The following is a 27765-nucleotide window of genomic DNA, read 5'->3' as shown; positions in this document are numbered from 1 at the left end:
CTTAATATGTCTCCTAATATATGAGTAGAAATAATAGATCTATTAATCTCAGCAGTGATCGAATGATGATATAACTGACAGCTACTTGCAGGGAACATATATTACCTAGAAAAGGGACCAAGCTACATGTAACTGGATTAAAAAGACTGATGTGGTATGTGAGACAGCATTTAGGGCAGGTAGATGTACCAGGTTAAGCAGATAACTGTGGTGGCAGGGATAGGGTACAAAAAGATCTACAGGTTGAGAAACATTCTGCAACAATGTTTGAAAATACGTGGTGTTGAACATATGGTATTAATAATGTCTGGAGATGGGTGTACGTTTAGAGTGTGGATATGTAAATAATCAGTGGCAGAATAAATAATAGAGGGGTAACACAAAGCTGAAAAGAAGTAGAAGGAGATGAGACGTCACACGAAGGAAACAGCCAAGTGTGTATGAGAATTGGAGCTCACAGCCATGGAGCTCAAGCTGCTGGCCTGGCAGAGCTCCACTGTGCACTAGCCAATCCCCAGTACAAAGGTTGCCATCTCCCTACGTAACAGGAATGAAAATACCAGGCATGGATCCTGTCCCAGCTCAGTGGCAATGCCAGGCTCAAGCTCCAGTTGTTGGTGGCTGAAACAAGAGGAAAGGTTAGTGGCCAAGGCTTGGTGCAAGGGAAGGTCCAAGGGAGGGAAGAGTACAAAAGGAAGAGGAACGAACATTGTACAAGCACATGAAGAAGTATGAGATGAAAAAGGAAATGCAAGGCCTTAGTCATGTAAAAAAAGGAAGGCAATGTGGCACTGGGATCGCAGGGAAATGCTCTTTGGGTATAGTGAACAGGAAAGGGATGGGAAAGAACTGGGGAAAGGCTGGTTGGTGGCCCCATGGGCTCCCAGCGTGGGCTCCCCTGTGGCCTCCTACAGCTGAGGTAACGGCGGCCAGGAGGTGGCAGGGCAGGACCAACGATGTCCCATGAGTGTCATGGCAGGAAGAGCCCAGGATGCTCCCCTGGGCCTGGCACTATACCCAGAGTCCTCCCTGGTGCTGGCCTGGGCTACCAGCCTCCTTCCCCAGCTCATGGGGCACCACCAGCCCAGGTGATCCAGGAGGTCCTCATCAACAGAGGTCTAGGGCCCAGTTTTGGCCCCAGGTCTGGCAACTTTTTCACAGTCTGTCCTTGCTCTGCAAGGGTACAGAGCCCTGGGGCACTGCCAGCAGAGACAGCATGGGGCCCGTCACCGATGGACTATTGGCCCACGTAAGGCACAGCATCCATGCAGGAGGCGGAGGCTACAGCTCTGCCTCTTCACCCTCCTCCTCTGGAGGGGTCTGGGGCTCAAGCCATGCCTTGCTGAGGACGTGGCCTCTGCCTTTATGTCCTCCAGCTTAGAGAGCCTGTGCTGTGTCTCATGAACCCCAACAGAACCTTGCGTATGCTTTGCTGTCCTCCCAGGGTTACATCTCTGGTGCTCTCAGCTATAACACCCAGCATTCCTCCCCCCACACGTGCTGCCCTGGGCAAGGCAGAAACTGCCCTGGGGAGGGGAGAGGCTGCCAGGGCTCTCTGCAGCACAGGGACTCCCACAACTCCCCCAGAGGGCAATGAAGAGATTTGGCTTGCTACCAGGGAACAGAGAGACAGACGGACAGGTAGCTGGACAGCCAGATGCCTAGAGAGCAGCTTGGCATGAAGCCCTTTGTCAGGTTTGGCACCAGCTACGTTCCTCCCTGTTGCAAGGGCTGCCCTGCCCCAGAGAGAAGTCCTTACCCATGCAGTTCTTCATCATCATGAAGCCGCTCTCGTAGCCTTCAAAGCACTCGCACTCGAAGCTGCCCGGCGTGTTGACACAGGTGCCATGGCCGCACAGGTCCGGTGAGATGCGGCACTCGTCGATGTCTGTGGGGATGGACACCAGTTAGTGGACAGACTACAAGCACCACTACAGCTGGCACTGGGCTGCCTGTGCTGCACATCAAATTCAATGAACAAGGACTGGCAAGTCTGACCCAGCAGACCAAGGAACTCCTCTTCCTGAAGGGAGAGACAGCAGTTAAGCTTTCTCTCTGGACTCATTCTTCATCCCATGGGTAGGAGGAGCCTTCTGCTCATGGTCCTGCCCTTGGCTTCTTGGCATGTCGCTAAGGTAACTGCTGTGACTCCTCTGGGTACCACTGTCATGCTAAGCATCCCACAAGACAGGCAAGGCAGCAAGATGGGCAAGAGTGGTCCAGTGGGGGGCTATTCCTGGCCTCAGGTTGCACCAGGGCAGGTTTAGGTTGGACATAGGAGAAATTTCTTCCCTGAATGGGCTGTGAGGCACTGGAAGGGGCTGCCCAGGGAAGGGGTTGAGTCCCCATCCCTGGAGGGATTTAAAAGCCAGGCAGATGAGGTGTTTAAGGACATGGTTTAGCGGTGGGATGGCACGGTTAGGTTGGACTTGATGATCTTAAAGGTCTTTTCCAACCTAAACAATTCTATGATTCTACTCTTACCTGTGCAGTTCCTTTCCTCAGCATCCAAAGCAAAGCCATTGCCACAGAGACACCTGAAGCTGCCAATGGTGTTTCGACAGGTCCCATGGGTGCACAGGCCAGAGAAGACCTTACATTCATTCACATCTGTGGGTGAAGGCAGGACAGCAGTGTTTCAGGGAGAGGATGTCTGCAATGAACCTAGGGTCCCAGGGCAGGCACCGGGTTCCTTGGGCTGTAGCTGAGACGGGCTGGGCACAGCCCGCTGCCAGCAGCTCCCCTCTTTCTTCTCACCTTTGTAGAAGGGCCTTCCTGAAAGCACGTCTCCTCGGTTGGCAAAACCAGGTCCCCTTGGGCAGATGGCTTTGTACTCGCTGGAGCCGATCTTGGGACATTCTTCACAGTCGATGCCCCAGGCTGAGCCCACAGAACAGCAGCACATGTCGATCCGGTACTTTCCTGGCAAAGGCTCCGTGCACTCATCTTCATCCCACTTCATGTAGCACTGTTCCACACGCACGTCTGGTGAGAGAGCAGAGCTGAGCCCTTGCCCGCAGCACCTAACCTCTGGTAAAACCAGAGATACCCTTTTCTGTGACATAGTTAGCAAGGTTCCTGGAACAGCTTTGGCTGGGGCATCCTCCAAACAATGCCGAGGTATGGGCCATTTGGATGAGGCCACCTTGTTGGGGATGCTGTGAAAGAGGAAACAGTAGGGACATGGCCAGCTTGTGACTCTTGGCAACAGGGCCAGAGAATGGACCCTCCACAGTGTAATTAGTAGTGCAGATGGCCCCTATGAAGGGCAAAGGTTTGTCACTGTGTGCCCAGAAAGCAGCCAGGAATTGTTTTAGAGCTACTGGGCCATGTCATTAACCAGTTAGGTTACTAATTTGGCTACCCCTGAAGTCCACCCAAGGAAAAAGATTGCATTACTGGCTGGACCTGGGGTCATGAAGTTGTGGCAGCCTTGCCATGGTTAGGCTGCTGGCTTTGGCAACCCTTACCGGGTATGACGTGCCATCGCTCAATACCCAAGGCTGCTGCACACGGTGGGTAGGGGGTGGTTAGACCTCTGTAGAGAGGGCTGAAGAGAGGCCAGGGTCTGGGTGAGGTGGGGCGTCCTTACCCACACATGTCCTAGCAGTGCCATCAAGGGTCAGTCCTTCTGGACACTCGCAGCGGAAGGAGCCAGCCGTGTTCACACAGCGTCCGTTTGGGCAGACACCAGGGAAGACCTCGCACTCGTTCACATCTGTTGGCGCAAAAGCAAGAGACAGGCGTGAGAGTGGCACACGGCCAAGCCCAGTATGGCCTTGAGGGACGTACTGGCGAGAGTCCAACAAAGGGCCAGACTCAGAGGTGCAAGATAGCAGCAAATCAACAATGACCATGTTCCCAATTAAAAAAAAAAAAAAAAAAAAAGAGTCTTCTGCATCCTGCAGCACTTTACCTTCACAAGTGACCCCCTTCATCCTAGCATATCCCCGGGGACAGGCAGTATCTGCAAGAAAACAGGAACGTCAGCAAAGAAATGGGCTGCGCCCTGCCTTCCCGATCTCTGCGCCAAGCGGAGCCTTACCGATCTCGCAGCGCTCGCAGGGGCTGCCCCACGCTGCCCCCAGCGTAGCACAGCACTCCGATTTCAGCGTGGCCCCGTTGATGTTCACCTCGCAGCGCCCATCCTGGATGTTCAGCCAGCACGTCCCTTTCATGCTGTCTGTAGGGGCAAAGACAAGGAGTGAGCAAAGAGCTGCTCCTGGGCGGAGGTTCCCAGCTTCAGGGCAACCAGGCAGGTAGGAGAAACTATCCCTGAGCTGCAGCGTGACCATTGCTCTCGGGGGTTGTGTTGTCTTTTTAGGGTGTGGGTCCAAGCACTTTGCAGCACGGACACAAACGGCGCTGGGCGGCAGAGCCCCGTCCCACTGCTGTGCTGTGGAGCAGCATTTCTGAGCTCTCTGATCCAACTGCTATTGCATCAGGTCTGTGTCCTCCCCTTTCCCTGGTCCCAACCTGCTCCTCTTCTGGGCAGGATCAGTCCTTCCTCTCCAGCTGCCCAGGTGATGCCTTGCAAGGCTCTGACCACCTCAGAGTGGGAAGTGGGAACCTTCTTATCATCTTGATGAGAAGGGGTTCTACTTCATCTTGATGTGCCTTCGTCTCAGCACACTACAAACCCATCTGGGGAATGAGAACCCACCACCCGGATGCCCTGCAGGTTCCCCTGGGACCCCATGTCTGTGCTTTGCCTTGCGGCAGCACAGCTGGGGACTTCTGTGTCTGCCGTGCGCTGCTCAGAGCCCTGCCTGAGGTTGCAGCTTTTCAGGCTCCCTGGATGTATAAAAGAGACTTTAATTGGTAACAACAACCAAGGAAACACTAGGTGAGAAAGAGAGGCCTCAAAGTGTCCCCAGCCCTAAGGCAGGAGCGTGGGACTTGCTTCAGGTGAACAACAAGGGGTGCTTGGTGGGCACTGCTGGTATCAGAGCTGCCTCTAGAAGGCCACATCCTTACCCACGCAGATGGTGCCACTGGGGTCCAGCTTGCTGCCTGGGGAGCACTCGCAAGCGAAGGAGCCAGCGTTGTTCCTGCAGACGCCGTTCACGCAAGGGTTAGAGGTGCACTCGTTGATATCTGCGGGAAGAAAGGGACTGTCACTGCAGTGAGCGCCAGGGGACCCAGCCTTCTGAGCCAGAGACCGGGGGAGATGAGAAGCAAAGAACATGAAGAAAGGAGTTTTTCAGCTGTTCAGAGGATCACCAGCCCAGGCCACAGGAGCCCCGCACGTACAACTCAAGCGTGCAGCATCTCAAGGGGGGTGGGCACTGACAGCAGACACCATGAAATTAGTGAGTGAGCTTCGTCAGGGGGGAGAGGATGGATGGACCAAGGGTGGTTGGTGCCACTACCGGGGAACGATGGACTCGCTCGCTCAGGGCTGCTCCTGGCTAAGGTGGGAGCCACCACAGTGCTCAATATGGCCTTCACGTACCTGTCTGAACCAGATGGGAAGCTACACAGCATTTGCCATTTTTCGCCTTCTTTACAGAAAATATTTTTTTTTTTTTTTATTTCTCTAAACAGACATTTATGTGCAAAGTGCCAGTTCTCAAACGTTTGAGGACTTTGTGGTCAGGAAACAATTTCCTCCACTCCAAACTGTAAGCTTCCAATCAAATCCCCAGAACTTGCAATTTTGGTCAGGTTTTAGCTAAAATTTTGGGGGCCTAGAGGAAATTGTTCTGGTTTTTGGTCACCGAAAAGCCCAGATGTTCTGGGTTTGGATGTCCACTATTTTGAATGAAGTGTGAAATTTCCCCCTAGGAAAAAAAAAACAAACCCACAAACCCAAAGCCTGGACCTGCTCCAGTTCAAACCACTGCGGTCAAAAGGGAACCGAAGACACGTTAGACCTTGAGCTGCCTTTCAGGCAGGCGCTCAGGCCGTAGCTTTTTACGTCTTGTGAAGACGTTCTCTGTTGCCTTCAGAGTCGTGCTACCTTCACAGGTATCCGTCTCCGTCCTGAAGACAAAGCCCTTGGGGCAGGTGCAGGTGTAGCTGCCGGGTGTGTTGCGGCACAGTCCGTTGTCACACAGCAAACGATTGACGGTGCATTCATCAACATCTGCGGGCAGAGAGATGGCATTTCTGAGCTACACCACCAGCATCTGCTCTTCTACGCTGCCAGCCCTACAGAGCTCTGGCGGCCTGGGAGGCACAGAAACGCAGCACCACCCTCAAAGCAATTCAATGTGGACAGCACATTAAATCACGTCTGTGTAGTTTCTCACATAGCACCTTGGGCTCTTCCACGTGGTCAAGGCAACCCTGAATGGGGATGGTGCTCAAGGCCATCAGCCGCTCCATCACCTCAGGCTCCTGCACAGCTCGAGGCCCCCATCTGGCTTCCAGCCTCAAGCACTGGGTGCCTCCCACCCTCTCCCCATCAGCACCAAGCTCCAGGTTCCCTGTGCCACACCGAGCTCGTGCTGCCCTGAACTCACCCACGCAGTTCTTGCCCGTGGGATCCGACTCGTAGCCCAGGTTGCAGATACAGCGGTAGCTTCCACGCAGGTTCTCGCACATGCCGTTGGGGCAGATGTCTGGGTTGAGGGCACATTCATTGATGTCTGCACAGAGAGAAAGAAGTCAGATTAGCTGGACCATGGCAAACGCAAATACAGAAAGCTTCCACCCCTTAATTCGTCATTGCTACTTGGGGCCAGCTGGGGCAAAACGCTCTGCAGAAATCCCTCCTTCCCGTCCTGCCTACCCTCCCAGTTTGATCCAGTAGGCCCTGGGGAGCTTTGCTCCTCTCCTCTTGGTGCTGTGGAGCTGGGCACCTTTTGTCCTAGGGATGCACAGCTGATCTAGCATAGGGCCCTGAGCTCAGGAAGAGAGGACTGGATAAGGGGTTGAGAGCAGCCCCGACTCAGTTCCATAGCAAGGGCTCTCAGGTCCTTCTGTTACGTTCCTGAGTCTCCTTACAGGATCTCTATCCCAGGTACTGGGGTCAGATCATTTAATTAACCCTCCTGCTGCAAAAGGTGGGAGGAAGAAGCTGCTTGTAAGGTGCTGTGAGCACAATGCTCAGGCCAACTGGGGCCTCAAGTTGTGCCAGGGCAGGGTTAGGTTGGACATTGGGAACAATTCCTTCCCCAAAGGGCTGTCAGGCACTGGAAGGGGCTGCCCAGGGAAGGGGTCGAGTCCCCACCCCTGGGGGGATTTAACAGCCGGGCAGAGGCGGTGCTGAGGGCCAGGGTTTGGGGGTGGGATGGCAGGGGTAGGGGAATGGTTGGGCTGGGGGAGCTTAAAGGGCTTTGCCAACCTAAACGATTCTGTGATTCTAAGGACAGAGCATGATGGACAACCTGCCTGTGCCTGCACAGCCCTACCCCAGGGGAGCATTGCTGGGGCAGAACAGGGCAAGGAGCACTCAGACACGCTGGAGAGCATGGTGTGGGCTGGCAGAGGGTCATGTCCATGGCTGGATGGTCACAGCAGAGCCCTTCCAATGGCAAAGTCCCTGCATCTCCTAGCCCAGCCATGATCCCCAGAGCTTGCACAGACTCCTTGGCCACACAGATGCCAGGCTGGAAGAAGTCCTGATCAGGCCAAAGTAAATTTCCTTTGGGGGAGGGTAGGGCCTGGGACAGGGGCCAACACCTGCAGGATGTCAAAACCTCAGCTTCAAAGATTTGCAAAGTGCCTCGGACAAATCTGCCTCAAGCAGGGAGATTTCTGGACGGTTCTGCGGCGAGGGGTGCTCGGTCTCACAGCCCCCTCTGCCCGTGCGCGTGGTGCTCAGGCTCAGGTCTGCAGGGCACCCGGCGGGGAGAGCCATGGGCATCGCTGCTGTCACCCACCCCCCCCCTGCCCCCCCGCCAGCAGCACCAAGTGCCCGGTGCATGTGGACAGGAACCCAGAAGGGCGGCAGCCAGCACCTCTTCCTCTGCATCGGCATCATCTCACCGCCTTTTTGCAGGAAAGCTCTGGCGCCCAGGCAAAGAGTTTTTACCCTGGCCAGAACCAAGCTCCCCACCGAAGAGGGCAGGTTTGTGTTTGCACAGCAGCGTCCTCGCAGTGCCATGGTGCCAGATGGCAAGCAGCCAGGCCAGGGCTTCCCAGACACCACTGGCCTTTGTCTCCATGCAGTTGGAGTTCAGTTACATCCCCAGGGAAATGAACCCTGGAGAGCGTGGAGTGCATAGAGTCCTGGCGGCGGGCAGCGATGGGCTGACCAGAGCGTGTCTGACGTTAGCTTCTTGCTAGAAAGCATCTTATCGTTAGCCTGAGACTGACTTCGGCCAAGACACGGTGCCCTGGAAGGAAGCCCAAGAAGCCACCAGGGTTTTGCCTCTGGCTCATTCCCATTTGGAAAGTTTTGAAAGGCCGTAGCTATCTGGCTCCTCTGTGCTCTTCCGGCTGATTCCAAGCGTTGCCCAGGGCTGGCAGCGCAGCCGCCTGCCTGACCTCTTGCACAGGCGTCTAATTCAAAGCAGCCCCTTGGCAACGCATCCCAACACGCGCTTATCACCTCCCTCCCCCTGGGGGGGGGACGAACGACTGCGAACCCTCTTTTCCTGCAACCAAGGAGCTGGAGGGCAGAGGAGGGAAACGAGCAAGAGGATGCAATTGGTCACGCTCTTCATTCCCATCAAAGCAGGGAGCGACGCCAAACTCTGCGTGTGCATCCCCAGAAATGCCGTTCCCGCGGGGTGCCAGGAATCAACCACTTGATTCAACACACTCAGGGATGCTTGCTCAATGCTAACTCGTGGTGCTTTTAGGGAGGAGAAGAGACCCATAGCACCCCTCTCCCCCTCTGCCCAAGCTCACGTCCCACCCACAGGCACTCGCTAACACAGAGATAGGTTCTTGCGTGCACTCACGCCCACCCAGGCTGCCCTGCGCTTACTCACAACCAGCTCTCGCACACACGGGCGTACGGTGCTAACTCCAGCACACCCTCCGCGGTGCCAAGTCCCTCATGGCACGCACTCCCACAGCCACACAACTGCACGCGCACGCCGTTAAAAGCAGCCAAAAAAGAGCTGAGCGTGACATTAGCCGTGCCTGTCTCGGCTACGCTACATGGGATGCACATACCTCTGCCATCAGCTGTTATTCCGATGCCGCTGCTGCAGAGGGCCTGGAATTCAGCTGTGGAGAAAGCACAAGAGGGCCGTTAGCTTTTCTAGACAGTTCACACGCAGCAACATTAACGCTGGGTACCATGGGACTTATGGTTTGGTTGTTAGGATGCCATCTGCGGGCTTCCAAGCAGTGTCTGTTCATGCTTATGCAACACGTATTTTAGAGCCAACGCTCGCAGTTACTAGTCCAGCACTCTGAGAATCCCTGCAATCAGATCGGCATCAGATTTGTGGATCCAACCTAAATTTGGTTGGCTGCATGGCATCCCTCTCCCCCTGCCTATGGCCTTCCCATGTTGCTGCCACGCTGCCTAGGCCACCTCAGGGACCTGTCAGGGACCCAGAGCATCCCCCAGCACCTTCCTGGCTTTTTGCAAACTCATGATGGAAGAGGAGCTCACCAGAGTTTTTGGCCGGACAGGGTTGGCAGGGCTCTCCGAAGCCATGGTCTGGGTTAGCACAGCAGCACTCGGACTTGGTGACCGCTCCCGGAAAGGGACGAGCGCACGTGCCCTTTTTAATGCCTCCGTAGCAGGTGCTGCGCATGTGGGTGTCCACGCAGACTCGTCCGTCCACCCCGATAGCCAGGCCCCCGAGGCACTCGCAGCGGAAGGAGCCCTCTGTGTTAATGCACCAGCCATTCATACAGATCCCCGGCGTCTCGCACTCATCGATGTCTGAAAGAAGAAGCACAAACCGGCTGTTACCGACCCACGGGCAGCAGGACACACAGAGAGGGGCTTTGGACTCTTTTTGCAGGAGGACTTGGGAGGTTAAGAGGGAACTAGAGGTGCAGTTTAGAGCATCGCATTGCCCGCATGCTCTGCTGGCTGTCCCTGAGGGTTCAAGGGAAGGAACAGGGATCTGGGCTTCTTCAGGCTCCTGAGACCCAGCGCCTTCTCAGCATAGCAGGGTCTGGTCTCTGCTCTGTTAATGGGCCAGTGACCCAGAGAATTCACCCTGTGTCACAGCAGCGTGTCAAAGAAATGCTATGTTCTCCCCCTCCTACTCTTCCTCTCTCCACTCCGCCTTCACATCCTAACCTTCCTGGCTTTGGGAGGTGGCACACAAAGCGTAGTGGCATGTGCTGGAGAAGTTGTGGAGATCATAGAATCATCGAATCACAGAATGTTTTGGGTGGGAAGGGACCCCCAGAGGTCACCCAGCCCAACCCCCCTGCAGGAGCAGGGACACCTTGAACCACAGCAGGTTGCTCACAGCCCCGGCCAACCTGGCCTGGAATGGTCCCAGGGATGGGGCCTCCACCCCCTCTCTGGGCAACCCCTGCCAGGGTTTCACCACCCTCACTGGAAAGAACTTCTTCCTTAGATCCAGTCTAAACCTACCCTGGTTTAGTTTAAAGCCATCCCCCCTTGTCCTGTCCCAGCTGGCCCTACTAAAAAGCTTGGCCCCCCCTTCCCTCTGGGCCCCCTTTAAGCCCTGACCGGCCGCACTCAGCTCTGCCCGCAGCCTCCTCTTCTCCAGGCTGAACACCCCCAACTCTCCCAGCCTGGCCTCAGAGCAGAGGGGCTCCAGCCCTCGGAGCATTTTAGTAGCCCTCCTCTGGCCCCGCTCCAACAGGTCCATGTCCTTCTGGTGCTGAGGGCTCCAGATGACTGCTGCTAGCTCACATGGGCCATACAGGGCTTCACCTCCTTCAGAAAATTGGATTTAAGCTCCAACTTGCGCTGAAGTAGCGGAGGTGCACAAATGTTTTCCCTTGTGCCCATGCTGCTGAGAGGGGGTAGTTTCTGGTGGCAGAGCAGGAGATGCCTGGCAACAGCCTGAGTTTTTTCTCAGCTCCCCTTGGCCTCAGACACATCACAAGTCCCCAGGAACGTGGACGGCAGGCTGAGAAGAGGGCACAGACCAAGCGTGGGGACCTACGCACCAACACAGTACCGCCCGTTGGGAGCCAGCACAAAACCGGGCTTGCAGATACATTTGAAGCTGCCGTCCTCGTTGATACACATCCCGTTGAGGCACATGTTAGTCGTGGCGCATTCATCGTGATCTGGGGAGGACAAAGAGAAAACATGAGCTGAGCCCGAGAGCTGCCTCAACACTCTCCTGTGCTCAAAACCTCTCTGTCCCCCATCTCATGGTCGAATTGCTTCTTCCAGTGGTGGGTGCTAATCCTCAAGGCAGAGCTCCCGCTGCTGCTCCTGGTCAGAGCTGTCCTGCTGCCTTCCCGGTCAGCCGCAGGAATTGCAGACCGGCTGCTGGAGGCAACAACTCTCAAGGTTACGGGAAGTGTCCTGCAAAACCTCCAGGAGCACTCCAGGAACCCTTTTTAAAAACACCTTCCTATTTTCAGTGCAAGTGTATCCTCTCCCCTCAAGTCAAAATGCGCTCTGCCCTGGCCACGTCTACCCAAGATAAAGGGCATATAGCACAGATTGAAGTAACCACCAACCCCCCAGGAGAACAGAGTCTCAGCTCAGTGCCAACCTCCCCAAGGCCAGGGATGACAGCACATCAGCAAACAGCTCACCAACACAGTTCTTGCCATCGGGGGTGATTTCAAAGCCAGCGTTGCAGATACACTGGAAGCTACCGTCAGTGTTGACACAGCGGCCGTTCCTACACATCACTCCGTTCATGATGCACTCATCAATATCTGGCAGGGAAATAAACAGAAGAAAGTAGCAGCAGGTGGAGCGAGAAGCGGCTCCAGCTTAATCTGCTCCGTGAAAAAACCAGGCAAGTGCTCCCTGACACACAGAGTGCCCCACTCCAGGACCGTACTCTTCCCTTGTGTACAAACTGCAGGAGACGGAAAAGGTGCGGAGAAAGCTTTCTGCATGCTCTGGAAGCATCACTACGTTTCAATCAATCATAGAATCCCAGGTTGGAAGGGACCTCAAGGATCATCTGGTCCAACCTTTCTAGGCAAGAGCACAGTCTAGACAAGATGTCCCAGCACCCTGTCCAGCTTAGAAGTGTCCAACGTGGAGGAGTCAACCCCTCCCCTGGGGAGATTATTCCAATGGGTGACTATTCTCATGGGGAAAAAATTCCCTGCCATGTCCAATGGGAATCTCCCCAAGAGCAACTTCTGTCCATTCCCCCTTGTCCTCTCCATGGGACTCCTTGTGACAAGGGAGTCTCCATCTTCCTTGTAGCTACCCGTTAGGTACTGGGACATGGTGATGAGATCCCCTCAGAGCCTCCTTTGCTCAAGGCTGAACAAACCCATCTCTCCCAGCCCATCCTCATATGGCTGAGAGAGGCTTCCCAGGCCTTGGATCATCTTGGTGGCCCTGCTCTGGACCCCCTCCAGCCTGGCCACATCTTTTTTGTACAGCAGGGACCAGAACTGCACCCAGGATTCCAGGCCTGACCAGGGCTGAGTAGAGAGGTTACAGCTCTGGGACCTCAGGCCCTCCATGATGTCTTTGTCAACCTCCCACCTCAGGGCCCCATTTGCAACTCAAACTATCCTAGGCCTCTTCAAGTCCATAACAGGCAACAAAAGCCCTCAGACCAAGAGCTGTGGACTCAGGCCTGCAACTAAGTGTCACAGAGATGGGGTCCCAGTGCCTCAGCAAGACGAATTCCAGGACAGATGTTGGGTTATAATGGAGGTGCTGTGTTGCATACCAAGAACATGATGGCCACTTGCTCTGGGAGACGGGCCACTGAATACCTCTGGGTAAAGATGAAAGACGAAAGGAGGAGGACTATCCCGGGAAGGGGGTTGTTACTGACCCTTTATTCAGAGTAGGAGAAGACGGGATGAGCTATTTTATGAGCAAATTACAGAAAACCAATAGTCTGGCCCCAGTGGCAACGGACAATCCAGACACTTTGTAGACTTCTAATGTGGAGAAGTTAGCTTGAGAGCAGCCTGGCAGAAAAGGGTCTGAAGCACAGATGAAATGGGGTGGCCCTGCACAGAAGGAAACCTCCTTTGGGGCTACAGCAACAGGAGAGCGTAAGCCACATGGGACAGCTTCTTGTCCTGAGAGCTAGAGAGGTCACAGCTGAAGAATGACATCCAATTTTGGCACCAGACGTTAGAAAAGATAAAGACAAAATGGAGGAAGTTGAGAAGATAAAAACAAGGACAATGAGAAGCTTAGAAACGTTATCAAGGAGAGGAGATAGAGAGACTTGCATTTGTTTAGTCTAGAAGGGAGATGACAGGCGGGTTACAAGTTGCAGTTTCCCAACATGTAAAAAAAAAAAATATTGTAGAGGAGACAGTGATGAACTAATTTTCATGGCCAGAAAGAGAATCACAAGAAGAATTCGGCTTAAAAAATTTTGTTTGGAAATTGGGAAAAGCCTTTCACATTGTCAGGCAACTGGGGGGTCCTTTGGGACCCCCTTCATCAGAAGCCACTCCACAGCAAAATAAAAAAGCAAAGGTCAGGCACTGACCGGGAAATTTGCCTTTGCTTCTTGTTCACGTGGGACGTTACCTTCCCACAGTTATTTTTTAGCAGTCCCTCACCCAGAGCACCGTCTTGCTGCAAGACACCGACAGAACAACTTTGCTCGGAATCACAGGCCCTACATTAACACAAAAATTCCTCAAAATCCTATCTTTTTTCAAAACAAAATGTTGTCATCTTTAACTAGAGCTCTGCTCTGCTCTTGAAAAGGACTCTTGAAAAGTTCCTCGGTTGCCACTGGCCAATTTTAAGGGAGATAAAGGTAGAGGAAACTTCTCCCAGACAGATTTCAGGAGACTTCTGGGAACTCAACAAAGTCGTTCTGAAATCCCATCACACACCCAGCTGGGAGGTTGGGTGGTGCTGGGGACTCCTCACTCTGTTCCCACTTCACAACCATTTTCCTTTGGTACCTAAGTCTGTGATAACCCCGTTGACACCCTTGCAGCACGTCATGTCCTCCCAAAAGGAGACAGAAAATCCTTACCAATGCAAGCCTGCTTTGTGGGGGTGCTTTGGAAACCCTCGTGGCACTTGCAGTGGTAGGAGCCAGGTGTGTTCACGCAGTCGCCGTGCACGCAGGGGCTGCTGGAGCACTCGTCCACATCTGCAAGAAGAAAAGCCTAAGCCTGTGAGTCACCATTACGCAAGGAACGCACAGCAAGACAGGCAACAAGGGCTGCCTCCCTCACACTGCTGAGCCCATCCTTTCAAGTCCAGCATCCTGGCAACACGGTCAGCAAGGTCCCTCTGGGTGGCATCTCTTCCCTCAAGTCAGTCAACTGCACTGCTCAGCTTGGTATCATCTGCAAACTTTCTGAGGGTGCACCCAACCCCACTGTCTATGTCATTGATGAAGATATTAAGTAGTATTTGTCCCAGTACATACCCTTGAGGGACACCACTCACCTTGAGGGACACCACTGGTTTGCACTTGGACATTGAGCCATTGACTGTAACTCCTTGGACAGTCATCCAGCCAATTCCTTATCCATCCAACAGTCCATCCACCAGGCCCATATCACTCCAATTTAGAGGTAAGAATCTTGTGGGGAACTATATCAAAGGCCTTACAGATGCCTACATAGGTGACATCTGTAACTCTTTTTCACTGATGCGGTCACTCTATCATCAAAGGCCACTAGATCAGTCAGGCACAACTTGCCCTTGGTAAAGCCGTGTTGAATGACTCTAATCACCTCCATCTTCCATGTGCTTTGATGTACCTCCTCCTCTGAAAACTTTACCGCCATCAATCGCAGCGCTCCAGTCGCGTGATTAGTCCCACCACATTTCAGCGTAGCTTTCTAGCTGCACAGTGGCTTCCAGCTCCTCCCGTTTGTTACCCACACTGCATGAATTGGTGGTATAGAGGCACTTCAGCTAGGCTATCAACCCTCTCACCTTTTTAGAGGAACACACCCTAATTCCTTTCAGGCATTTCACAGGTGTTGCCCTCTTGGTTCCTAATACATCAGCAGCTCCTGACTCTTCTCTGTTGCTCAAAACTCCATCCCCCTTCCTCCACTAAATCTAGTTTAAAGCTCTCCTTATAAGTCTGGCCAACTTGTTGGCAAAGACCCTCTTGCTCCACTTGAACAGGTGAATCCCATCCAGCTCCCAAAAGACCTTCTCAAAGGTAGATCCATGATCATAGAAGCCAAAACTTTGAGTAGGGCACCAGGCATGCAGCCAGGCATTCACATGTTCAATTCCTCTCCTCCTTCCTGAACCCATTCCTCTGACTGGGACAATAGAGAACACCACCCATGCTCCAGATTGCTTTAACATTGCCTTCAGTGACATAGAGTCTCTTTCAGTGATTCTAAGTTGCCTTGTCGCAGTATCATTAGACCCTACATGGAATAGTAGGAGCGGGTGATGATCTGGAGGGATCACCAGTCTCAGCAGCATCTCAGTGATGTCGCAAATGTGAGCTCCTGGTAGGCAGCAAACTTCTCTAGAGAAATTGCCTGGGTGGTAATTGGGTGCTTCAGTACCCGCTCAGTAAGGCACCCCCAATTTCTAATATTTTACGTGCTTTTCTGGTGGCACTGGTTCTAATGCGTGTAGGAGGCTGGATCAAGGTTGGATTTTCCTGGATCTTGTCCATTACTCACATGCTCTTCGTTCTCCAAACCCAGAGCATTGCAGCTCTCAAGTAGGGGCACTTCAGAAGAAGGTTCTTCCTTCTGCCCTAAGCAGAGATGAGGGTCCAGTGTCCTTCACCTTACGAGTTACTTGTGTCAGTCAGCTGAAGGTTGAATTCAGCCTTACCCTGCACAGCCTTTAGGTAGGACTGTCCCTCAGCCTGGGACAGCACACAACACCACGTATCAATCTCTCACATTCCCAGATACTGCCCTGACTGTCGAGCTCCTCTTATCACAGCTACTTGTTTGAAGAGTTCTTCAAGCTGGGAATCCTTCCAGCTGTAATATCCTCCACTGCCTTCAGGTGCTAGGGTGACCTCCAGCTGCTGGATCTCCATACAACCTAAGGTCTGGACAGTTATTTCAACCCTTGGGAGGTCTGCTTGGGTGGAGATGGCAGCACAGGAAGGCTGTGCTTTGCAGGGGCAGTGGGTGGACACCATTTTCTTTCAGCACAACAGAGTTTCCTGATAGTTTTCAGGAAAAAATAGCCCACTTATAAAATGGTAGTTCTTTTGAAAGATGCCATCCTTTCTAATTCTAATTCCTTGGAGACCTCAAGGTTGTGAGTAGGCGCGCCCAGCCACCAGCTAGCCAGGGTGACTGCTGGGGCTGCAGCCTAAGCCTGCAGGGTAAGCAGAGCAGGCAGCAGCCCCATAACCAGCAGTGCCCTGCCCAGGGGCCGGTTATATGGGGCTTCCCACAGCACGGACTGGCTACTGCTAAGCCAACATGTCCTGGTTTTGGCTGGGATAGAGTTAATTTTCTTCATAGAAGCTAGCATAGTGCTGTGGTTTGGATTTAGTACCAGAAGAATGTTGATAACACACTGATGGTTTTAGTTGTTGCCAAGCAGTGCTCAGACTACTCCAGGACTTCTTGAGCTTCTCCTGCTCGGCCAGGGGCATAACAAGCTGGGAGGGGGCACAGCCAGGAGAGCTGACCCCAACTGACCAAAGAGCTGTTCCAGCCCATAGAACGTCATGCTGGGGGGGTCAGTTGGTCGGTTGTGGGGAGAGTGATCGCTGCTCGGGGACTGATCACGGCTCGGGGAGTGATCGCGGCTCGGGACGGGCTGGGCATCGGTCAGCGGGTGGTGAGCAATTGCGTTGTGCATTGTTCATTTTGTGTATTCTGTATATTCTGTTATCATTCTCATTATTACTATTATTATTATTTTCTCTTATTAAACTGTCTTTATCTCAGCCCTCGGCTCTAACCTTTTATTTTCTTCCCGATTCTCTCCCCCATCCCACTGAGGGAGGGGGGAGTGAGCGAGCGGCTGCGTGGTGCTGAGCTGCCAGCCGGGTTAAACCACGACACAACAGTAATGTTGTGGCTACCAGAGTTGTCACCCTGGACGCTCCTCAAAGGCAGACATGTCCTTTCCATCATGCTGCTTCGTTACCTGACCCAAGCCCTCTGCCTCCAGCCTGCTGTGGGGAGCTCTGAGTGGGATGGGGGCTTTCGGGGCAGCAGCTTGAGGTGCTGTTAGGAGCAGGCGTGGGGCACAGTTGGAGATGACCTGTGTGCCTGTCAAGCAGAGCCTACTCACCAATGCACTCCCCGCGCACGTCCTGCTTGTACCCCATGTTGCACTCGCAGCGGTAGCTGGATGGGGTGGGGATGCAGCGTCCGTTCAGACAGAGGTTGGTGAAATGCTTGCAGATGTCAATGGTCTGGTTCAAAGTGGCGGTTCCTGGAAAGCACAGAGACAGCATCAGGTAGAGGATTCCAGCTCCCTGCCTTTGATTGTCCCTGTCAAGCAGGGTTGGTAAATCCAAACACTGATGGGTCCATGGTCCCCCCGGGGCCCTGAACAACCATGGGGCTGCAGCCACAAACTCAGAAATCCCTGCAGGCTGCTGAGATGTCCCCACCCCACCGACATGCACACGGGGGGCACAGCCTCTCGGAAGCAAGGTAGAACTCGATATTTATTGACATCCAGCGCATTTTCCCAGGCTTCAGCCCTTAGCAAGGAGCTATGGGGGGATGCAGATGAAAGAGGTGTCCAAGGTGGTGGGAAAAAGAATGTTGTTTGGGGGAGGCAGAGGGTGAGGCGGTGACGTGAAAGCTTCATTCCTATTTGGTAATTAGAAAGATATTCTGCGCTGGAGCCAGCCTCGGCTCCTTTGCTCTGCCAGCAGACACTGTTTGATCTGCTTCTGGGCTCAGCATCCTGCACAGCATTAGTGTCACATCCCATCACTCCCCCCGTGTCAAAATAAACCTCGTAGCTGGCTAAGAGCAGGGGTGCTTTGCTCGTGTGTGCGCGGCTCGGAGCAGCGGGCCGGCGCACAGGCAGACACGCCGCCTGCGTTCTGAGACAGCCAGCCAAATTGGGTCAGCACAGTAAGAAAGTCATTTTAATTACCAATGCTTGAACTTCCTGGGCCCATTCCAGGCAGACCTGGGATCCCGCCTTGTCCATTTGCCCCATTTGGTCCGATGCCTCCAGGCCCGTTGAGTCCCGGCCCAACACCATTGGGCCCGAATCCAGGAATTCCTGGAAAGCTCCCAGGGAACCCTGGCACGACTGGGAGTCCTTCGATGCAAAGCCTGCGGTACTCATCTGAAACAAAACAGCTGCCTTAGCGTTCTTCCAAGAGTGCCTGAATCCCCCTCCCGCCTCTGCCAGTGTGCAGGGAACGGAGGGATGGAGATGGACTGGCAGGGAGCAAGGAGGGTGGGTGCTGATGGGAGCAGGGCAGATGGGTGAGGGGGGCTTTAACACCCTCCACTCGGAGCAGATGATGAGACACAGCTTGCCAGGGTGTTTGGCAACATCTTCTTGGGGTGAGTGGGACAGCCGGCACCATGGGGCTCCCTTCATGCAGGAAAGGAGAGGATGCAGGAGGGTGCCAGGCACTGTAAAGCTCTGCCCTGCTCAGAGCTGGTGGTGAAAGAAGAGAGGCAGAGAGACAGAGCTACAGCCCTGGGCCTCCTCGAAGCCTCCTGCTGCGTGGGCTTACCCTCATCTGGCCCCAAGGTTCAGTTACGGTGGAAACCAAAGAGAGCTGAGGGGGTAGGAGGAAATTCTAGATGAATTCTTGCCTTGGCTGAACTCATCTGGCTCAACTTCAGATGAGACACAGGCAGGGGAGCCAGCATCCCCACGTGACCTCTCTCTGGGTGTTACGTTGATGATTCTCCACCTCAAGCCTGGGCCATCGGAGCCATGAGTTGGCCCAGTAGTGGGTAGAGGTCTTATGTCTTGCACTTACCAGACCCCCGGACAGGGCACATCTCTGGAGTCTGACCAATGGCCCAGCAACGCCCCGAGTCACAGCAGCACTGCATCTTGGTGTACTGGCCAGGGAGGTCCCCGGCACAGCGGCCCCCGATCAGAGCAGAGAAACACGTCCCAATCCGCTGGTCTGCAGAGAGGGAGAGGAGAAGAAGATGCGTTCAGTGTGTCATCACCATGCTCTCAGTCACTGCCCATTCCCAATGGCATCTCCTCCGGCTTTCCAATGTTCCAATCTGACCTCCTGTTCTGCCTCATCCTCCCAGATCATGACGTTCTCCAGAAGCTCCATCTGGAGCACATCAAGGCTGTAGGGCCAGGCCTTATTCCCCAGTATTAGATCTCACATTCCCATTTAGGCTCCTAAATACTATAAGCAGCCTGACCGAGAGCCAGAAACAGGCAGTAGGCGGGTTGTCCCTCTCCATTGGATTCTCAACTGGGAGCTGCCTTCCTTGCCCAGCAAGGACAAGCTGACCTAGCAGACTCTGGCTGAATTGACAGAGCAGAGCACAGATGAGATCCCCCACCTCATCCCCGTGTTTCCTCACCTTTCCAAAGGAATGGGATTATTTACCAGTGTCTCCCTCCTCTCACTAGAGTTTCTGCACTGATGAGGGACATCAGGGACGGGTTCCCCCACTGACCCCACACCAGCTGGGAGGGGGAACAGGCTGAGGGAAGGTGGTTGGCGTAAGACCACTGCAAACGCCCACACTTCCACTACTGGACAGCCTGACCCATCCCCTCAGCAGGGACAGACAAACTGCTCTGGACTAAATATTATTCAACAAAATTGCATCCTGGGGCTCAGATCTCCATTCTTCAGGTTCCTCCTCTGATGTTAACATCTGTCTTGCTTATTTATGCTACATTTGTGACCAAGGGTTGGCCATCAGTGCCAGTATAACAGTACAACAGGCCCTGAACTTGGCCACATGGAGTGGCAGTGTCTTCTCCTCTCTTGGGCTGTTGGACCCAGCATGATATATTTTCCTCTAACTTCTGCCACTAAAAACACTTCCCTGTGATAAAAAAACTATTCCAGTGCAGCCTGCTACTATTTTGAGGGTTCCCAGACAGCGAGCCCCAGTCATTCCGGCTCTAGGCTGAAGCCTTGGCTGCAACAGTCCTTTCCCTTGTTCCCACTCGTGGTGGGTCAGAGGTGGCCAGCCAGCTCCTGCACCACTTTGGTCAGGCTGGGGATCCGGGTACAACCCTTCCAGCATTAGTCGGTGATCCCCGATGCTGTGCTAAGCAAGGACCTTACCACAGCCAGCGCTGTCCAGCGTGGTCCTGCACATCTCAGGCTTGGCCAGGACTTACCTCTCCTTCCCAGAACTGATCTAATGGCAAATGTCCCACGTCCCAGGCTTCCCATGAGGAAGCATTCCCTGCCAGGTCGCAGTGGTCCCAGCATCTCTCAGTAAACAAATGGAGCTATTCCCAATTCCACAGCCCTCCAGCCTGATGGCTCCCATTCCCAGTGGGTGCCTGTTTCAGGTCATGGGTTAGTTCCCACAGCCTGGGCTGAGCTGGAAGGAGAACGAGCCCTGGATGGTGGTCAAAGTCCACGAGCCTGGCCAAAGCCACAGACACCAAGCCTGGCACCAGCGTTTGGTGTGTGTGGCTTCTGGACAAGGCCCAGGAGACTGAGGGTCTTTCGCATGTCTAGCAGGCTCCATCTGGCACCAAGTCCTCCAGGAAAACCTGGAATCTTCCACTCATTCATCTCCCGTCCTTGTTTCTCAAGTAAATTAATGAGGGGGAAAGTCTAGTCTGATTTGTCATCTGTGCCTCTAGACTGACATTAGCCGGCAGGCTGACACTTTCCTGAAATATAATTGAAATTAATTGCATGGAGCCGTTTGATCTGTGGGCTGTGGTTACATTTCTTCTCTAATCACAGCTCAGTGACTTGCAGCGGACAGTGACCCCGTTTAAAGCCAGGGTGACTAAACCAGCAGGTCTTTCCTCAGGGACATCCTTTCCACCATTCCGCAGCACCGAGTTCAACGTGAACTATTCCCTTTTAGGAAACTTTATCCTCCAAAGCGACTTGCAGGAAGACAGACAAGCTAGGAGAAGGGAAATCTGAGCCAGAGGATCGAATGCAGGGAAGTCCTGGCCATAGCAGTGTTTGGGTCATCCCAAGCCCTCGACCTCTGGCAAGTGGCAAGAGCTCAAGAGCGATCTCCGCGTCTCTGCAGGTTTCAGCAGCTGCTGGAGCGTGGAAGGTGGCCGTGTTTCCACAGCATGTTGGCAGGCTGATGTTACCTAGCACGTAGCCCACGCTTACTCCAGAAAGAAGCTGCTCCCTGACCAAGCTGGGGCAGGATAGCATGGCCACTTCGAAAAGCTGTACCTCAAACCCTTGATGGGAGTTTAGCTGAGGGAGGGCTTAGGGCTGAGCTTAAACGAACTTCTAGATCTGAGGGTGGTAGTTTGGAATAAACCCGTTGGGCATTAGAGAGGACAGATCCCACCCGGCTCCTTCTGTTCCTCTGTGGGACGCTCGCTGTCCCAAAAGCCGTGATACACAACGGCAGCCAGCCAGTTCATGGGCAAGGAGCGATTTAGAGAACACAACCCCCTTCCCCGCAGACAGACATGTGCTGACAAGTCTGACAAGGCAAGGAGGTCACAGCAGTTTGTGTAACGGAGGGAAGGGTCCAGCCCTTATTCATCTGGACAAATGTTTATTAAATTCAGCTGTCTTTGCTGCAGTTTGTAATAATCTCGCTCAGAAATGAAGGTCAGAACTAATTGAAAACTCATCTGGAGCTGCCTTGGGCAGAGAGAAGGGTGGATGGAAAGAACAGTGGGTCCCTGCAGTCCCCGTGTGACCTCCCGCAGGACCACCCACGCACGGGAGGTAGGAGCACGAAGCCGTCGTGGCTTTGTTCTGCTTCCCTCTGCAGCTGTGAAGGGAACAGGTTTGCACAATAACCCCAGTAAATCAGATAACGCTGCAGGCGAGAAAGGAGGTGCAAATCCACGAGATCAGACAGCACACAGAGGTGGGGGATAGAGTCACGGGTCTGTCGGAGGTCTCTGATTCACAGAGGCTGTGGATGTTTTACAAGGTCCAGCCAGGAGCAGGAGAGCAGAAGATGGAGTTTGGCCAGTTTATCATATCAGGCCAGGAGCGACTCCAAGCTGGCCCTGCTGGGGGCTGGCAGAGCCTGCACCCATCCGGCTGGCCCGTGACACCCTGGTGCCCGTGTCCTGATGCCCAGGAGAAGCCCCACACCAGGAGCTGCACCCCCCAAGCGCCTCTCCAGCACGGTGCGGACATCCTCTTTGTGGTCTGCACAAGGTCTCTAAGATCTGTTGTGCACCTGCAAGGGATTTTGCGGTTTTCATCCGATGAAAACCTGGTTTGGTTCTTTGCTGGTGGGGTAGGGGCAAGGAGAGATGAAGGAATAGAAAGTCCTGGTACTGCTCACCAGGAGAGAACTTTAAAGGGCGAATATTTCTCTCACTTTGTGCCTTGTCACATAAGAGAAAACCAAGAAGCTCAAGTGACCAAACCCAAACAAACCAGTGGTTGCAAAAGGCAGTTGGCTCTGACTGCAAAGGACCTGAGGGCAAGCAGCTCAGAAGAGAGCTGCAATGCAGTGGCATGTAGCCAAAGGTCTCCCACCCAAGATGTCCAGCGGTGCCTGGTTTGCAAGGCAGAAGGGTGTGAAAAGGAGCCTCATACTGTGGCGAGGACAGTCAGTCTGGACCATCGTATGTTCTCTGTTTCTGGAAAACTGGCCGATTTCATTCTTGTCTGGGTAAGATGAGATGGTGGGGTCTGTCTCGGTGAAGAGGCGTGCCAGAACGAAGGCACGAAGCATCCCTCTGCGCACCGCTCCCCCCAACCTGCAATAGCCATGGCACACCTTGGCCACCAACGCCTCTGCTGTCTCCCCGCGGGAGGGCTGCAGGGCACACAGGGAAGCTCTGGGGGTTACGGCAGGACAGTTTCTCTGCTGGCAAGCACTATAATAAATTCACTCCCTCCCTGGCTGTTCACTCTTCTCCAACTTCACCTCCCAGTTCACCAGTCACGAGGTTGAGGCATAAATGCATCCCTGAAATGATCTGATAAAAAATTATTCTCTCTAGGGGGAAATGCTTTACAAACCTGGGCTGAATGACCCAGTTTGCAGTCCAGGTTCCTGCATGGGTTCACACTGTGGAGCACCCAGGGAACTTTTCTACACCCTCCGGTCCCTGCGGATGTAATGCCGCCAGCTCCCTCAATCAAGCTCTGCTCAGGGTCCCTCCCCAGCTCCTTCTCAATCCGTTTTGAGCCTGTGACCCTCACACCGCTTCCCTTTCGTCCTTCCTTGCCCTCACAAAGATCTCCTCACATTTCCTTTTTCCTCTTGCTGTTTCCTTGCCTGGATAACAACCAAAGCAGACAGAAAGGGTTCTCCAGGCAGGTGAAGTCCTCAGTAACACCCTCACAACCTTCTCTGAGCCTAGGACTTTGCAACGATAAGCAGGATCTGGCCCTACCCGGAGCTTTTGGCAGTAAATCTGCCGATGTTGCTCAAGAGGAGATAAGACCCAAATTCCTCGGAGCTTTTCTGCACTATCAGGGAAAAAGGGCAAAGCAAGCAATGTGCAGGATGCTGACTTGCAGCGAACAAGGGAACACCATGCGCATGGCTGGAAATGCATCTGAAAGACCATTTTTCTCATTGGAAAAGGATTCTTTTAAGCTGCTCTTGAAAAGCAACCCGTTGTACCGAAAAGAAAAAAAAAACCCCAAACCTCAGAGCTTGCTGGAGCAGATCCTTCTGCCGCCTGCAAAACACCGAGCCTGAGTTTACAAGCGTAAATGAATTAAGCTGTTATGAACCTGAGTGGAACTGGATTCTTTGTGTCAAGCACAGGTGGCTGAATCGTTCAATAAATGTTCACTTCAAACTATGACGGACTTTCTCCGGCTGCGCCGCTGCTTGCATTTTACTGAGGAAGGCAGCGAAAGCACCTAAGGAGATTTGGGATCAACTCAAGCTCAGCGCCTTGCTGTTTCAGCTGCAAAAACTACAGGAGATTATTCAAATGCAATAAAAAAGGTGTTTACTTTACTAAAAAGGGAGGGGAAAGGGATGGGAATATATCAAGGCTGCCACCATAAAGCCACCACGCAGCCGGTGCTGGTGCCCCATGATATATGAGCCGCTGCGGTCACCTCCAGTCTAAACATCTGGGAGGGGGCAGCGTGACCATCTCTCCTGCTCTCTCCCGATGCTGTTCGTGCTTTAAGGGTGGCCACGTTATTTATGATTTTTCAACTTTACAGACTATGTATTTGATTTATTTCATAGGACGTAAATCGTGGGTTTTAAACGCCCACAAACGCTCAAAACGAGCCCCTCCAAGCCCCTCAAACGATAGAAGCAAAGTTTGCAAAATATGGATCCCAGGGCAACACCACCCCAATAGTAACTGTGCGTTTTGCCAGAAAAAATATTGTCTGTCCCAAAATGTGACAGCACACTGGGAGCCTATGTTAGCTCAGGGAAATGGCTAGAGCATGATGTAGTGAGTTCAGATGCAGTCATAGTCCACTGCAGCTAACTAAGCTTTGGACTATTTTTAAATGTGGGCTTTCTAATTTTATTTAGTTTTCATTTCTTGAAGCACTTGGTTTCAAGGAAAGCGAGGAAATGTCCATATGACTCACCCAGCAGCCGTCACACCCCTGCGGGCTTATGGCAGGGGCTGGGAAACGGGGAGGAAAAGAATTTCATTCTCATTAAAATCTATCAGATTCCCAAACAAGGTGACTCGTATGTTAAACTTTACAACATTTTTCTTTCCAGAACTAGAACATGATTAATTTTTTACTCCAGGCTCTGTGGCTATAAAAGAATTTGGAAATTTTTTTTTTTTTTTTTTTTTGTATTTATTTCCAGAATTTCCAGCAGAAAGCTGCACCTGACATTTTCCGTTGCACTAACAATGATCTTTGCCTCTTCTGTAACAGCTCCTCTCGGCAAACCCTGGCATCCTCACCTTTCTAAAGGCAAATGAACTTTCTGAACAGGGAGACAAACCCTGGGATTCATTTTGAGTAAAGTAAGTGCCCTTGCTGAAAGCAAGCAAATGGAGAGCCAATCTATTTATCATAGGAACTGTTGTCTGTTACAAAGAGAAATGGACCATCAAATATTTACAAGGCTTGGAATGGAATTTTGATCTGTTAAACACGCAAGATTCACTCCAGGCTCTGTAGTCTGGAGGCAGGACAGCTCGTCAGCCCGGGGAAAGCTCGCCTGGACTCACGTCAGTTCTGGGAAGCTTTGAGATCCAGACGCCTCGAGCCAAACTGAGACGGGGTGAACAAATTGGTCGGAGCCGGTGGAGCGGCACGCACCAGCCCCACCGAGCCCTTCAGGCTGTCTGCGGGGTGGGGTTGGCAAGGCTGTGATTTCCATAGGAGCCCGGGAGTCGTTTTGTTGACAGAAACGGGATGCTGTGGGAGGAAGGTGGGCTCCGAGGTGATGCGCAAGAGCTTACACGGCAGCCTTGTAAACCTGCCGGTTCAGTGCGGGCGCAGGAATAGGTGTCGGCAGTGCCTGTGCTGGGGAAGCAGCTCTTTCTCTCCTCTGGGGATCCAACAAGCAGCTCAGTGCAAAGCAACTCAATCCCGAAAGGTTGAGTTCGGTGAGATGAAGCCAACTGAGTCCACAGCCCTACTGATTCTTAGCTTGGGGCAGTAAGGGTTTATGAGCCATTACCTGTGGTCTAAGCAGGAAGGAGGAGGTGATAAAAGTCACCGTTTATTTGAATCGTAGAATGTTTTGGGTTGGAAGGGACCCCTAGAGGTCATCTAGTCCATTGGTTATGCAAACACTTGGAGTAAACCTTTCCCCCCTTCACCTCTGCAAAGCAAGCGGATGTTGTGGGACGTTCCCCCTCACCGGGTCCCTCTTTGCTCCGGGAAGGCTTGTGAGCCTTCCCTGGGACTTAAACACACTCCACAGCCACACGCTGGGCCTGCAGCTCACTTGTAGGGGGAGTACCGGTGTCGCTCCCTGGCTGATATCTAATGCTGGAGAAAAGGGGTAGGTTCGGGGATTCTCCAGCTAGCTGGTGCAGTTCTGTGAGCAGGAGCACAAGGATCCTGCCTCAAACAGACCACTGTCCTAGCCAGACACCTTCCACCCCAGTCCTCCTCCTGGTGTCCTCAGCAACCCCTTGTCAAACACTTCAACCACTGAGGCACCTGCAGTCCAAGTTAGGGAGATGGAGAAAGCCCTGGTCTGCAAGAGCACCAAAACCTGTGGCCAGGGCAGACCACAGCAGCATGGCACATGCAAGGACAGCACATGGAAAAGAGCATTTTCCAGCTATTGCAGGAATGACGTGCCCTTTGCTTTGCAAATCTGGTGATCGCCAGATAGCGATTTGCAAATCACCGGGGCTGGGTTTCAGAGTGTGATCTCTCCCTGTATCTGTGGTTTGGAGATCTATTTAGCATCTTACCAATGCAGCGTGATCCATCAGGGCTGGTCATGAAACCACGCGGACATGTGCACACGTAGCTGCCTGCTGTGTTGGTGCACTCGCCGCCATCGCACACGCCGGAGATTGCGCCACACTCATCCACATCTAGGAAAGAAGAAACCAACAGTGATTGTATTTCCCTGCAAATCATCTCCTTTCCTATCTGCAGTGTGGATCCAGGACCAGAGCTGGGATCACAGAGGGCAGGAGCTGGTGTGATGGGTTTTCATGGGATGCTTGAGACCGTAAGTGGTCTCCTAGTGCTGAAAACAGTACGGGTGGCACAGAGAGCTTCATGGAGTCCCCTGCTTGTCTCTACTGACAGTGCAGGTCTGATCTCAAATGCTGAGCACCCTGGAGTACAAAGGAAGCTTCAGGGCAGAAATATGGCTGTGGAGGTGCATGACTGGCGGGACCGCAGGTCCCTTGGTGTGATTCAGAGGCCTCTCTCAAAGCAGACATGCACCATCAGAGACAACAGCATATTTTTAAAAAGCACTGGGCTCATTATTCACCAAATTTCTCCATACAGGAGGGATTTGGTTCAATTTTTAAGTGCATTCAGGCATCTAAATCCAGGTGAAAAGGCCTCTGTACTATCAGTTAGGCACGGGGGTCTGGACAGATGACGCTCTGGGTGCAGCTCCTCAATCAGCAGTCCTGTTTTAGTGTGAACTGATTTGCATAACATCGCCGTGAGCATGCCATAGTTTGAACTATTTATCTCATCGCAGGGAAGATGAGTGAGATAGACACCAAGTCCTTGGAGACATCACACCTAATTACCCACGGCAATCAAAGAAACACCACCCTGTTAGCCCACCCTGCCACATGCAGCAGCCCACTGCCACGGGTGCGGGAATATAACACCCAACGAGGTGTATCTCTGGGGATTTAAGAGCACATTTGAGAGATGTGGAAAATAAAAGCATTGCAACAAGATTTTGTCAAAGTGCAGCAGCTGGACGCAGACGTCAGAGGGACCAGGCAGCCCCAGTGCCCAGGCATATGGTAATAATTGCAGAAAGGTTGCAAAAGCACACAAAATTCAGAGATAATCGCCCCAGTTGTGTAGCTTCTGCCATCTGAACTTACGATGTGCTCTGTCTAGTATGGAGCTGTGGCAGACCCTCACCACAGGTGGAACATCAGGACTAGCCCCATTGCCAAGGTCATAGAATCATTGAGTTGTCTAGGTTGGCAAAGCCCTTTAAGCTCCCCCAGCCCAACCATCACCCTACCCCTGCCATCCCACCCCCAAACCCTGGCCCTCAGCACCACCTCTGCCCGGCTGTTAAATCCCCCCAGGGCTGGGGCCTCGACCTCTT

At 53.1% G+C, this 27765-nt stretch overlaps 1 protein-coding gene across 1 annotated transcript in view; it reads right to left on the bottom strand.

Moving 5' to 3' along the window:
- Positions 1 to 27765, bottom strand: part of LOC104124402 (fibrillin-2) — a 121153-nt gene that overhangs the window by 32204 nt on the left and 61184 nt on the right. Inside the window, 18 exon segments of the mRNA XM_035892341.1 lie at positions 1760 to 1888; positions 2485 to 2610; positions 2758 to 2985; positions 3593 to 3718; positions 3917 to 3967; positions 4046 to 4183; positions 4978 to 5097; positions 5963 to 6088; positions 6468 to 6593; positions 9073 to 9126; positions 9521 to 9796; positions 11011 to 11133; positions 11614 to 11739; positions 14007 to 14126; positions 17228 to 17371; positions 18050 to 18247; positions 18900 to 19052; positions 26417 to 26542. Of these exon segments, the coding sequence (XP_035748234.1) occupies positions 1760 to 1888; positions 2485 to 2610; positions 2758 to 2985; positions 3593 to 3718; positions 3917 to 3967; positions 4046 to 4183; positions 4978 to 5097; positions 5963 to 6088; positions 6468 to 6593; positions 9073 to 9126; positions 9521 to 9796; positions 11011 to 11133; positions 11614 to 11739; positions 14007 to 14126; positions 17228 to 17371; positions 18050 to 18247; positions 18900 to 19052; positions 26417 to 26542 (2490 nt within the window).

This window comes from Egretta garzetta, unplaced genomic scaffold (assembly GCF_000687185.1).
Source record: "Egretta garzetta isolate BGI_Z169 unplaced genomic scaffold, ASM68718v1 scaffold4, whole genome shotgun sequence".
Classification (NCBI taxonomy): Eukaryota; Metazoa; Chordata; class Aves; order Pelecaniformes; family Ardeidae; genus Egretta; species Egretta garzetta.
This window is presented reverse-complemented; position numbering and strand designations above follow the sequence as displayed.